The 13222-nt window shown below is 47.5% G+C and overlaps 1 protein-coding gene across 1 annotated transcript in view; it reads left to right on the top strand.

Annotated features, from left to right (window-relative positions):
• LOC109910292 (glutamate receptor 3) overlaps nucleotides 1-13222 on the top strand; it is a 241687-nt gene that overhangs the window by 190484 nt on the left and 37981 nt on the right. The window contains exons 10-12 of the mRNA XM_031797265.1: nucleotides 2238-2444; nucleotides 7927-8300; nucleotides 12321-12519. Coding sequence (XP_031653125.1) covers nucleotides 2238-2444; nucleotides 7927-8300; nucleotides 12321-12519 — 780 coding nt within the window. The remainder of the gene's footprint in view (nucleotides 1-2237; nucleotides 2445-7926; nucleotides 8301-12320; nucleotides 12520-13222) is intronic.

Raw genomic sequence — 13222 nt, 5'->3', positions numbered from 1 at the left:
CTCTCTCGTCTCTCTCTCTCTCCTCTCTCTCCCCCCTCTCCCGTGGTGCGTGCTGGCGTGCGTGCGTGCTGCGTCGTGCTGCTTCCCTCTCCCTCTACCTCTCTCTCCTCTCTCTCTCTCTCTCTCTCTTCTCTCTCTCGCCTCTCTCCCTCTCCCTCTCCTACTCTCTGGCTCTCTCATCTCTCTCTCTCCCTCTACGTGTCTCTCTCTCTCCCTCCTCTGCCTCCCCCTCTAACCTCTCTCTCCTCTCTCCCCTCTTCTCTCTCCCTCTCTCTCTCCCTCTCTCTCTCCCTCTCTCTCTCTCTCTCTCTCTCTCTCTCTCTCTAAAAAGGAAGCATTTAAATGCTTCAGAATGGATAACAGCATCAGTGGATAAACACTATGTTAACTCTGGGTGGGGGTCATTTACAGTCGAGCAAGGGTGAAGAGGAGTTAGGTTCAGCACAGAACAAACAAGCCATTGCCTCTCCACTTGCAACCCTCTAATTATGTGTTGTCTCAAATGGTGTCATCGGTTCTGTGTGAGCAGCAGCTCTTCTTTTGTTGGGTAATGAAACCATAACATTAAGCTAGCTGCACCACCACCAGTGTTTGTAGGGTAATGATGAAACCATAGCAACAAGCTAGCTGCACCACCACCGGTGTTTGTAGAGTAATGATGAAACCATAGCAACAAGCTAGCTGCACCACCACCGGTGTTTGTAGGGTAATGATGAAACCATAACAACAAGCTAGCTGCACCACCACCAGTGTTTGTAGGGTAATGATGAAACCATAGCAACAAGCTAGCTGCACCACCACCGGTGTTTGTAGAGTAATGATTGAAACCATAGCAACAAGCTAGCTGCACCACCACCGGTGTTTGTAGGGTAATGATGAAACCATAGCAACAAGCTAGCTGCACCACCACCAGTGTTTGTATGGTAATGATGAAACCATAGCAACAAGCTAGCTGTACCACCACCAGTTTTTGTAGGGTAATGATGAAACCATAGCAACAAGCTAGCTGCACCACCACCAGTGTTTGTAGGGTAATGATGAAACCATAGCAACAAGCTAGCTGTACCACCACCAGTTTTTGTAGGGTAATGATGAAACCATAGCAACAAGCTAGCTGCACCACCACCAGTGTTTGTAGGGTAATGATGAAACCATAGCAACAAGCTAGCTGCACCACCACCGGCGTTTGTAGGGTAATGATGAAACCATAGCAACAAGCTAGCTGTACCACCACCGGTGTTTGTAGAGTAATGATGAAACCATAGCAACAAGCTAGCTGCACCACCACCGGTGTTTGTAGGGTAATGATGAAACCATAGCAACAAGCTAGCTGTACCACCACCAGTGTTTGAAAAAGGAGGGGAGAAAAGCACCTCGTCCTGGTGGTGTTTTAAACATGTATTTATTAACTGTCAAGGTCATTTTTAATTAGAATTTTTGGGATTAGAATGAAAATGTCTCCCTTTTGTTTTAGTTTTTTGGAATGATTATTATTAAAGCCTTCTCCCTTTGCACATTGATTGATGAAACGTGCTTGTTGATGATTATGTTGAGATAATAATACGGCAACACTTCCTGATCCGAGTCACGGCCGTTTACTTTATGAACCTCCACCCCCATCCCCACTGTAAGCTAACCCACACCCAGCCTACCAATACACCCAGCATACCAATACACCCAGCCTACCAATACACCCAGCATACCAATACACCCAGCCTACCAATACACCCAGCCTACCAATACACCCATCCTACCAATACATCCAGCCTACCAATACACCCAGCCTACCAATACACCCAGCCTACCAATACACCCAGCATCTGTTGAAGACCACATATCTCTAATTAAGGCATATTGTAACCTTAGCCAGACACTGTGAGAAGCCTGTGGTCCTCTTGGATTGTTAGTTTGTCACACATGCAGACACACACAGACAAATGCACACACAACGGTTCCCCAAGGCTGAGAGACAGGATGCTGGGTGAATTAGGGCTGGGAGTCCGCTGGCCACCACAGCTTGGTAAAACAACTACCTGGCTGGTCATCCCGCTGTTATCAGCATGTACTTCAATGCATCTGTGGTGTGTCATCTGCACATGCATGCCTGCATGAGACTGCTGGTTGATGCTGCTTCCTGGTTTGGGACTGTGTGTGTGGGGGAGGAGGGGGGAGGGGGGGGGGGGTGAGCACGTGTGTGTGTGTGACAATAAACCAGCGTGTGATCTGACTATTAACAGGAAGCCCCTTATGTGATGTACAAGAAACACCAGATGAATCTGGAGGGGAATGACAGATATGAAGGCTACTGTGTCGATTTAGCTGCCGAAATTGCAAAACATGTGGGGATAAGATACAAACTGTCAGTAGTAGCAGACGGGAAGTACGGTGCGCGGGATCCAGACACCAAGACGTGGAACGGGATGGTGGGGGAACTGGTCTATGGGGTGAGTGGAGTCAGTCTCTCAGTCTCTCACTGATGTTCATTGGTACTTCACCAAAGGATGCGTCCCAAATAGCATTTTATTCCCTATATAGTACACTACTAATGACCAGGATCCATAGGGCTCTATATAGTACACTACTAATGACCAGGATCCATAGGGCTCTATATAGTACACTACTAATGACCAGGATCCATAGGGCTCTATATAGTACACTACTAATGACCAGGATCCATAGGGCTCTATATAGTACACTACTAATGACCAGGATCCATAGGGCTCTATATAGTACACTACTAATGACCAGGATCCATAGGGCTCTATATAGTACACTACTAATGACCAGGATCCATAGGGCTCTATATAGTACACTACTAATGACCAGGATCCATAGGGCTCTATATAGTACACTACTAATGACCAGGATCCATAGGGCTCTATATAGTACACTACTAATGACCAGGATCCATAGGGCTCTATATAGTACACTACTAATTACCAGGATCCATAGGGCTCTATATAGTGCACAATATTTTGTGAATAGAGTTACATTTGGGACGCATCATTTGTTTAAACATTTACTACCAGCAGTTGAAAGAGAAAAGGTATGTCTTATTAACAATGTGATTATGTTACAGTGTTTAGTCTTTGATTATGTTACAGTGTTTAGTCTTTGATTATGTTACAGTCTCCTATTGACATAAAGTACAACTGGTGCTCTGATGTAGGTTTGGGCCCCTTGTCTCTGATGTAGGTTTGGGCCCCTTGTCTCTGATGTAGGTTTGTTTCCTTGTCTCTGATGTAGGTTTGGGCCCCTTGTCTCTGATGAAGGTTTGGGCCCCTTGAATCTGATGTAGGTTTGGGCCCCTTGTCTTTGATGTAGGTTTGGGCCCCTTGTCTCTGATGTAGGTTTGTTTCCTTGTCTCTGATGTAGGTTTGTTTCCTTGTCTCTGATGTAGGTTTGGGCCCATTGTCTCTGATGTAGGTTTGTTTCCTTGTCTCTGATGTAGGTTTGTTTCCTTGTCTCTGATGTAGGTTTGGGCCCCTTGTCTCTGATGTAGGTTTGGGCCCCTTGTCTCTGATGTAGGTTTGGGCCTGTGTTCACTGTGGTCTAAAAGGCTAAACTGATCTTTAACCGGCACTCCTACTCTGAGAAGCTTTCTGAATACGGGCTCTGACCTCTCACCTCAGTATCTTCTGGTGTGCTCAGTCCCACTTTTACATTTCTTTTCTCACTAGTCCCCGTTAAATGCCTCAAACCCTCCAAAACGAATCCCCTTTACTCCCGCCCCTCTGAGACGACGATGGAGGAGCAGGGCCGAGGGCTGTATATAAAATGGATGAGGGTTAGGTTTCCTCATCTGTTCAATTCTACCACCATCAGCCGGGAGAGATTGCCTACATCTCAAATGGTACTCTGTTCCCTAACGGAGTGCACTACTTTTGAAAGGAGCCCTGTGGGTAGTGCACTATATAGGGAATGGAGTGCCATTTGGGATGTAGTCATTTCCTGGTTTAGCTCGCTAACGCTGGGAAATTATCCTCTGAATGAGAAACGTTCACACACACACACACACACACACACACACACACACACACACACACACACACACACACACACACACACACACACACACACACACACTCTCATCAGATGGAGAGAGAACACCCTGCCCAATCACCATCTACCCGTCTGTCCATCCACCGTGTCTCAGTGTGGTTATTTATGTCTGTCATCATCCACTGTGTCTCAGTGTGGTTATTTATGTCTGTCATCATCCACCGTGTCTCAGTGTGGTTATTTATGTCTGTCATCATCCACCATGTCTCAGGGTGGTTATTTATGTCTGTCCATCCACCATGTCTCAGTGTGGTTATTTATGTCTGTCATCATCCACCGTGTCTCAGTGTGGTTATTTATGTCTGTCATCATCCACCGTGTCTCAGTGTGGTTATTTATGTCTGTCATCATCCACCATGTCTCAGTGTGGTTATTTATGTCTGTCATCAACCACCGTGTCTCAGTGTGGTTATTTATGTCTGTCATCATCCACCGTGTCTCAGTGTGGTTATTTATGTCTGTCATCATCCACTGTGTCTCAGTGTGGTTATTTATGTCTGTCATCATCCACCGTGTCTCAGTGTGGTTATTTATGTCTGTCATCATCCACTGTGTCTCAGTGTGGTTATTTATGTCTGTCATCATCCACTGTGTCTCAGTGTGGTTATTTATGTCTGTCATCATCCACCATGTCTCAGTGTGGTTATTTATGTCTGTTATCATCCACTGTGTCTCAGTGTGGTTATTTATCTCTGTCATCATCCACCATGTCTCAGTGTGGTTATTTATGTCTGTTATCATCCACTGTGTCTCAGTGTGGTTATTTATCTCTGTCATCATCCACCGTGTCTCAGTGTGGTTATTTATGTCTGTCATCATCCACCGTGTCTCAGTGTGGTTATTTATGTCTGTCATCATCCACCATGTCTCAGTGTGGTTATTTATGTCTGTTATCATCCACTGTGTCTCAGTGTGGTTATTTATCTCTGTCATCATCCACCATGTCTCAGTGTGGTTATTTATGTCTGTCATCATCCACCGTGTCTCAGTCTGGTTATTTATGTCTGTCATCATCCACTGTGTGTCACTGAGTTTATTTATAACTGGAGAGTCTAATGATTGAGTTACATTGGGTGACCTTCTGACCAGTTAACTAATGCTGTCTTAGTTGTGTTTCAAAGGTCATCCCTGATGCTCCGAAGCACTTTCTTCATGGTTGAGTGTTCTCTTCTCTATTGATTGACCGTTACCACGGACACCGCTAGGATTAAGAGGTTATGTTGTAGCTCTGCTCATTGTGTTATATTGGTGTATATCCCCAACGTTTGACCCTTCTCTCCTCATGTTGCTTTATCACCTTTTTCTTCTTCTACACAGTTGTTGTTGTTGTTGTTGTTGTTGTTGTAGAAACACAATGGGTTAACACCTGTCCTTCATGAGTCACGGCCTGGAAACAAACGCTGTTGTTTGATTGGTTCATTGCGCCGTATGCTACACCCAAGCTGCAGCAGTAACTTGTGTCTGAATACTGCTGTTTTTTTTTTACAAAGAAAGAAAGCCCATCGTTTTAATAGTAGAAAAGCGCCATCACCACTTTCAAGGATGTGTTTTGGTAACGAGCCATGATGGGGAGGAAAGAAAGAAAGACATTAAGAAAGAGAGAAAGAAAGAGACGGAAAGAAAGAGAGAAAGAAAGAGACAGAAAGAACGAGAGAAAGAAAGAGACAGAAAGAACGAGAGAAAGAAAGAGACAGAAAGAACGAGAGAAAGAAAGAGACAGAAAGAAAGAGAGAAAGAAAGAGACAGAAAGAACGAGAGAAAGAAATACATTAGATAAGAGAAAAAGATGAAAGGGAGCTTGGGAGATTAAAATAATGTAGATGACAAAAGCGTTTGTCTCATCTCTTCCAGGCTTGGAGGCGCTGTGAATGGGATGGGAGGGAGGGAGGGAGGCAGGGAGGGAGACAGGATGGGAGGGAGACAGGGAGGATGGGAGGGAGGGAGGCAGGGAGGGAGACAGGGAGGATGGGAGGGAGGGAGGCATGGAGGGAGACAGGGAGGGAGGGATGGATGGGAGGGAGACAGGGAGGATGGGAGGGAGGGAGGCAGGGGGGATGCTGAAGTGGAATGGTTTACTCACACAGCCTTAGGGTTACTGTGTTTCTCCCACCATTTTAAAGGCTGTAATTTAAATCAGAGCTGTTCTGTTAGACAAACCTACATAACAGTTACACTGGTGTAGTTATTTACTGTTGTGTTACAGAAAGATGACCAGCAACTATTATTCATTTGTCCTGAAAAGCCTTGGCTGCATCCCACATCACAAATGGCACCCTATTCTCTACCTGTGCACCACTTTGGACAGGGCCCATAGGAAATAGGCTGCCGTTTGGGACACAGGGAATATGTTTGTTTTGGGGATATTTCCCCTGCTTTCCTCTGCCTTACAAATAAATAACTTATTACCTATAATTAGCTATTTATATGCAAATTATGTTATGATGTATTGACATTCACTGTGAGTTTCATAAACCAAAGATAAAGGGAAATGGATTTGGGTAATGTATGTTATTATTTTTACTCCTGCCAATGTTTCCAGCCTGTTCTTAGCATCCCTCTGGTTAGACACAATCAGTCTCCCACATTCAGAAAGCTTTAAACTAACTAGACAGGGGTAGACACTGCACCATGTGGGTGCAACATCATTTCACATCTGACAAACACCCATTTATGTGTTTCTAATTATGCCCAATCTGTGTCTAGAAATCTTTTTTTTTTGGGGGGGGGGGGTGAACATGAAATGTTTGAAAATATTTTTTGCCTTTCAATCTTTGCCTTTTTCTCCCTCTCTGCTCTCTGCTCTCTGCTCTCTGCTCTCTGCTCTCTGCTCTCTGCTCACTGCTCTCTGCTCTCTGCTCTCTGCTCTCTGCTCTCTGCTCTCTGCTCTCTGCTCTCTGCTCTCTGCTCTCTGCTCTCTGCTCTCTCCTCTCTCCTCTCTCCTCTCTCCTCTCTCCTCTCTCCTCTCTGCTCTCTGCTCTCTGCTCTCTGCTCTCTGCTCTCTGCTCTCTCCTCTCTGCTCTCTGCTCTCTGCTCTCTGCTCTCTGCTCTCTGCTCTCTGCTCTCTGCTCTCTGCTCTCTGCTCACTGCTCTCTGCTCTCTGCTCTCTGCTCTCTGCTCTCTGCTCTCTGCTCTCTGCTCTCTGCTCTAATCTCTTGTGTGTGTTGAGACTCTGTACTGAGTGTAGTACACATGCTACACATACTGTATTCATTCTATATAGTAGTACACATGCTACACATACTGTATTCACTCTATATAGTAGTACACATGCTACACATACTGTATTCATTCTATATAGTAGTACACATGCTACACATACTGTATTCACTCTATATAGTAGTACACATGCTACACATACTGTATTCATTCTATATAGTAGTACACATGCTACACATACTGTATTCATTCTATATAGTAGTACACATGCTACACATACTGTATTCATTCTATATAGTAGTACACATGCTACACATACTGTATTCATTCTATATAGTAGTACACATGCTACACATACTGTATTCATTCTATATAGTAGTACACATGCTACACATACTGTATTCATTCTATATAGGATATTTCTTGGATGTTGTTGTTGTGTTGATTAAAACCATCCTGAGGTACAGACTGAAGAAGCTTTTCCTTTCCCTTCATGTTGTTTTGTTTTGTTCACTTTGAGACTATAAAGCACAACCGTAGGACAATATTTTAAGAAACTCGCAAAAACTGTTTATAAGTTAAGTAAGGACCTTTATTTATCAAACTTATTTTTATTTAATTAAACCTCAAATGATGCATAATATCTAGATTAAAAACCATATCTGAGACAGAACCAAACTAACCCACTCTACGTGTCCCTGTTTCCAGAGAGCAGATATAGCTGTGGCACCTCTCACCATAACACTGGTCCGTGAGGAGGTGATCGACTTCTCCAAGCCTTTCATGTCTCTGGGCATCTCCATCATGATCAAGAAGCCGCAGAAGTCTAAACCTGGTGTCTTCTCCTTCCTGGACCCGCTGGCCTATGAGATATGGATGTGTATCGTGTTCGCCTACATCGGTGTGAGTGTGGTCCTGTTCCTGGTCAGCCGCTTCAGCCCCTATGAGTGGAACCTGGATGAACAGGATGAGACCAAAGACCCCCAGACACCTCCAGATCCTCCCAACGACTTTGGCATCTTCAACTCTCTGTGGTTCTCTCTGGGAGCCTTCATGCAGCAAGGATGTGAGATATCACCCAGGTAGGATACAAGCTGACCTAGAAATACAATGGGGTAGATGTAATGTAGAAAGACACTACCAGCTCTCATAGTCTTGAATCAGAATCAGAAGTTCATCCATGTTTCTCAAACGTTTACATTTCTAAGTTCTTTCAGATTTCAAATGTTCAATGCGTAGATTTGAACATGCAACCTTTGGAATCAGAGGCAGTATAACAGCGCTCACTGTTGCCTCTAGTGGCCTGTTTCCACGTCATCTTCCAACGTCCTCAGACATTGATGGATGTCGAGTACTGACTTGTATCATGAGACGGGGTATGACACGGGGTACGACACGGGGTATTACACGGGGTATGACACGGGGTATGACACGCGGTGTGACACAGGGTACGACAAGGGGTACGACACGGGGTACGACAAGCGGTGCGACACGGGGTATGACACGGAGTACAACACGGGGTATGACACGCGGTGCGACGCGGTGTGAAACGCGGTGCGACACGGGGTATGACACGGGGTATGACATGGGGTACGACACGGGGTATGACACGGGGTACGACACGCAGTGCGACGCGGGGTATGAGACAGAGTACGACACGGTGTGAAACGCGGTGCGACACGGGGTATGACACGGGGTACGACTCAGGGTACGACACGCAGTGCGACACGGGGTATGACACGCGGTATGACACGGAGTACGACACGAGGTATGACACGGAGTACGACACGGGGTATGACACGCGGTATGACACGGAGTACGACACGAGGTATGACACGGAGTACGACACGGGGTATGACACGGGGTAAGACTCGGGGTACGACACGCGGTGCGACACGGGGTATGACACGCGGTATGACACGGAGTACGACACGAGGTTTGACACGGAGTACGACACGAGGTATGACACGGAGTATGACACGGGGTATGACACGCGGTATGACACGGAGTACGACACGAGGTATGACACGGAGTACGACACGGGGTATGGCACGGGGTAAGACACGGGGTACGACATGCGGTGCGACACGGGGTATGACACGCGGTATGACACGGAGTACGACACGAGGTATGACATGGAGTACGACACGTGGTATGACACGGAGTACGACACAAGGTATGACACGGAGTACGACACGGGGTATGACACGGGGTAAGACTCGAGGTACGACACGCGGTGCGACACGGGGTATGACACGCGGTATGACACGGAGTACGACACGAGGTATGACGCTGAGTACGACACGGGGTATGACACGCAGTGCGACGCGGTGTGAAACGAGGTGCGACACGGGGTATGACACGGGGTATGACATGGGGTACAACACGGGGTATGACACGGGGTACGACACGCAGTGCGACACGGGGTATGACACGGAGTACGACACGGGGTATGACACGCGGGGCGACGCTGTGTGAAACGCGGTGCGACGCTGTGTGAAACGCGGTGCGACACGGGGTAAGACACGGGGTATGACACGGGGTATGACACGGGGTACTACGCGGTGCGACACGGGGTATGACATGGTGCGACACGGGGTATGACACGGGGTACGACACGTGTGAAATGCGGTGCGACGCGGGGTATGACACGGGGTACGACACGGTGTGAAACGCGGTGCGACACGGGGTATGACACAGGGTACGACTCAGGGTACGACACGCGGTGCGACACGGGGTATGACACGCGGGATGACACGGAGTACGACACGAGGTATGACACGGAGTACGACACGGGGTATGCCACGGGGTAAGACTCGGGGTACGACACGCGGTGCGACACTAGGTATGACACGCGGTATGACACGGAGTACGACACGAGGTATGACACGGAGTACGACACGGGCTATGACACGCGGTATGATACGGAGTACGACACGGGGTATGACACGGAGTACGACATGCGGTGCGACTCGGGGTACGACACGCGGTGCGACACGGGGTATGACACGCGGTATGACACGGAGTACCACACGAGGTATGACACGGAGTATGACACGGGGTATGACACGCGGTATGACACGGAGTACGACACGAGGTATGACACGGAGTACGACACGGGGTATGACACGGGGTAAGACTCGGGGTACGACACGCGGTGCGACACAGGGTATGACACGCGGTATGACACGGAGTATGACACGAGGTATGACACGGAGTACGACACGGGGTATGACACGGAGTACGACACGGGGTATGACACGGGGTAAGACTCGAGGTACGACACGCGGTGCGACACGGGGTATGACACGCGGTATGACACGGAGTACGACACGAGGTATGACACGGAGTACGACACGGGGTATGACACGCGGTATGACACGGAGTACGACACGGGGTATGACACGGAGTACGACATGCGGTGCGACTCGGGGTACGACACGTGGTGCGACACGGGGTATGACACGCGGTATGACACGGAGTACGACACGAGGTATGAAACAGGGTACAACATGCGGTGCGACACGGGGTACAACACACGGTACGACACACGGTGTGACACATGGTACGACTCACGGTACGACACACGGTCCGACTCACGGTACGATACACGGTACGACACACGGAACAACACACGGTACGACACACGGTGCGACACCGGGTACGACACACGGTACGACACACGGTGCGACACCCGGTACGAAGACATGGTACGACACACGGTGCGACACCCAGTACGACACACGGTACGACACACGGTGCGACACCCAGTACGACACACGGTACGGCACAGGGTACGACACACGGTATGACACACAGTACGACACACGGTACGACACACGGTACGACACACGGTGCGACACCCGGTACGACACATGGTGCAACACACGGTACAACACCCGGTACGACACACGGTACGACACACGGTACGACACGCGGTACAACACCCTGTACGACACCCGGTACGACACAAGGTGCCACACTCTGCATAAGAGTGTCTGCTTAATGACTCAAATGGAAACATGTGTCTGTGTGCCAGTTGTATTTTATTCCCACGCTATACATCATGCCCATGCCCATCTTTATGGGCAATCAGTCTACTGTAAAAGACTGTGTTCCAGTGAGCTGTGTCAGTCATACTGTAACAGTCTACTGTAAAAGACTGTGTTCCAGTGAGCTGTCAGTCATACTGTAACAGTCTACTGTAAAAGACTGTGTTCCAGTGAGATGTGTCAGTCATACTGTAACAGGCCTCTGTAAAAGACTGTGTTCCAGTGAGCTGTCAGTCATACTGTAACAGGCCACTGTAATAGACTGTGTTCCAGTGAGCTGTCAGTCCTACTGTAACAGGCTAGGTGCATTGGTGCAGTAGCGCAAACTGTACATCTACAGTCCAGCACCTTGTTGTGTGATATATTCCCGGACTCCAGGGTAGTTTCACAGTTTAAAATTGTATTGTAATATAGTGACAGAGCTTTAGGTTTTTAAAGCCAGGCTAACCAAGGTTTTTATGGGCTTAAAGGATGATGTTCCAGTGAGCTGTGTCTGTAGCATTAGGTGCAGTGGGTTTACAAGCTCTGCTAATGGCACATCTCTCTAATGTGTTGTTAATGCTCCCTCTCTTCTCCTCTCTCTGTTTCCTTGTTTCTCTCTGTTTATCTATCTCTATCTCACTTCCTGCCTCTCTCTCTCTCTCTCTCTCTCTCTCTCTCTCTCTCTCTCTCTCTCTCTCTCTCTGTATCTCCACCTCTCTTTTACTCCCACTTTTCTCATTCTTTCTATCGCTCTCTCCCTCTCTCTATATCTCTCCTCTACCTCTCTCTCCCCTCTCTCTCTCTACCTCTCTCTTGCTCTACCTCTCTCTCAATTCAATTAAAATGTCAAATTAAAGGGCTTTATTGGCATGGGAAACATATGTTAACATTGCCAAAGCAAGTGAAGTAGATAATGAACAAAAGTGGAATAAACAATAAAAATGTACAAAATGTTAAATCTCTCTCTCTCTCTCTCTCTCTCTCTCTCTCTCTACCTCTCTCTCTCTACCCCTCTCTACCCCTCTCTCTCTCTCTCTCTCTCTCTACCTCTTTGTACCTCTATCTCAGGTCCCTATCAGGGAGAATAGTAGGAGGCGTGTGGTGGTTTTTCACTCTCATCATCATCTCGTCCTATACGGCCAACTTGGCTGCTTTCCTCACAGTGGAGAGGATGGTGTCCCCCATAGAAAGTGCTGAAGACCTGGCTAAACAGACTGAGATCGCCTACGGAACTCTGGATGCCGGTTCCACCAAGGAGTTCTTTAGGGTGAGTAACGGAACATCGGAATGCTGTTGCTAACAACAGGTCCATCAGCTAGTTGGTACACCGGGTTGATCATCTAGGTCAACTAGTCATTCAGGGGCCAATCCTATCATCCACTTAAAGTCACATTTTCACTTATTCTCCCATTGACATCAATGCATGACTTAAGTGAAAGTTAGGATTTGACCTTCAGCAATTACTGCTGGGAACTCGGTACAACTGGCTGGTCGGCTAGTTTTAGTACAAATGGTCAATCGGCAAGTTCTGTGGCAGAATACATTGTAAAAAGAGAGTGTTTTGGTCTGATATCATTGGGTGGCAGGTAGCCTGGTGGTTACAGCGTTGGGCCAGTAACCGTAATGCTACTAGATTGAATCCCAGAGCCGACAAGGTAAAGATCTGTTGTTCTGCCCCTAAACAAGGCAGTTAACCCACTGTTCCTAGGCCGTCATTGTAAATACGAATTTGTACTTAACTGTATCTCTGACAAAGGCCATCCCGTATTTCAGTCAAAACCACAGAACATGTCATAATGTCGGGGTGCGGAGGAGCGTGTAAAGTGCTTCTTGAAACGTGACCACACATGAATGGGGATTTTATGCAGTGGCAATTTAGTTATGTTGGTCTTTTGAGACAGTTAGTCTGATCAGCAGAAAGTCTGATTGCTAATGACGTGTCTAACTCACACACACGCACACGCACGCAC

Source organism: Oncorhynchus kisutch, linkage group LG19 (assembly GCF_002021735.2).
Source record: "Oncorhynchus kisutch isolate 150728-3 linkage group LG19, Okis_V2, whole genome shotgun sequence".
NCBI lineage: Eukaryota > Metazoa > Chordata > Actinopteri > Salmoniformes > Salmonidae > Oncorhynchus > Oncorhynchus kisutch.
This window is presented reverse-complemented; position numbering and strand designations above follow the sequence as displayed.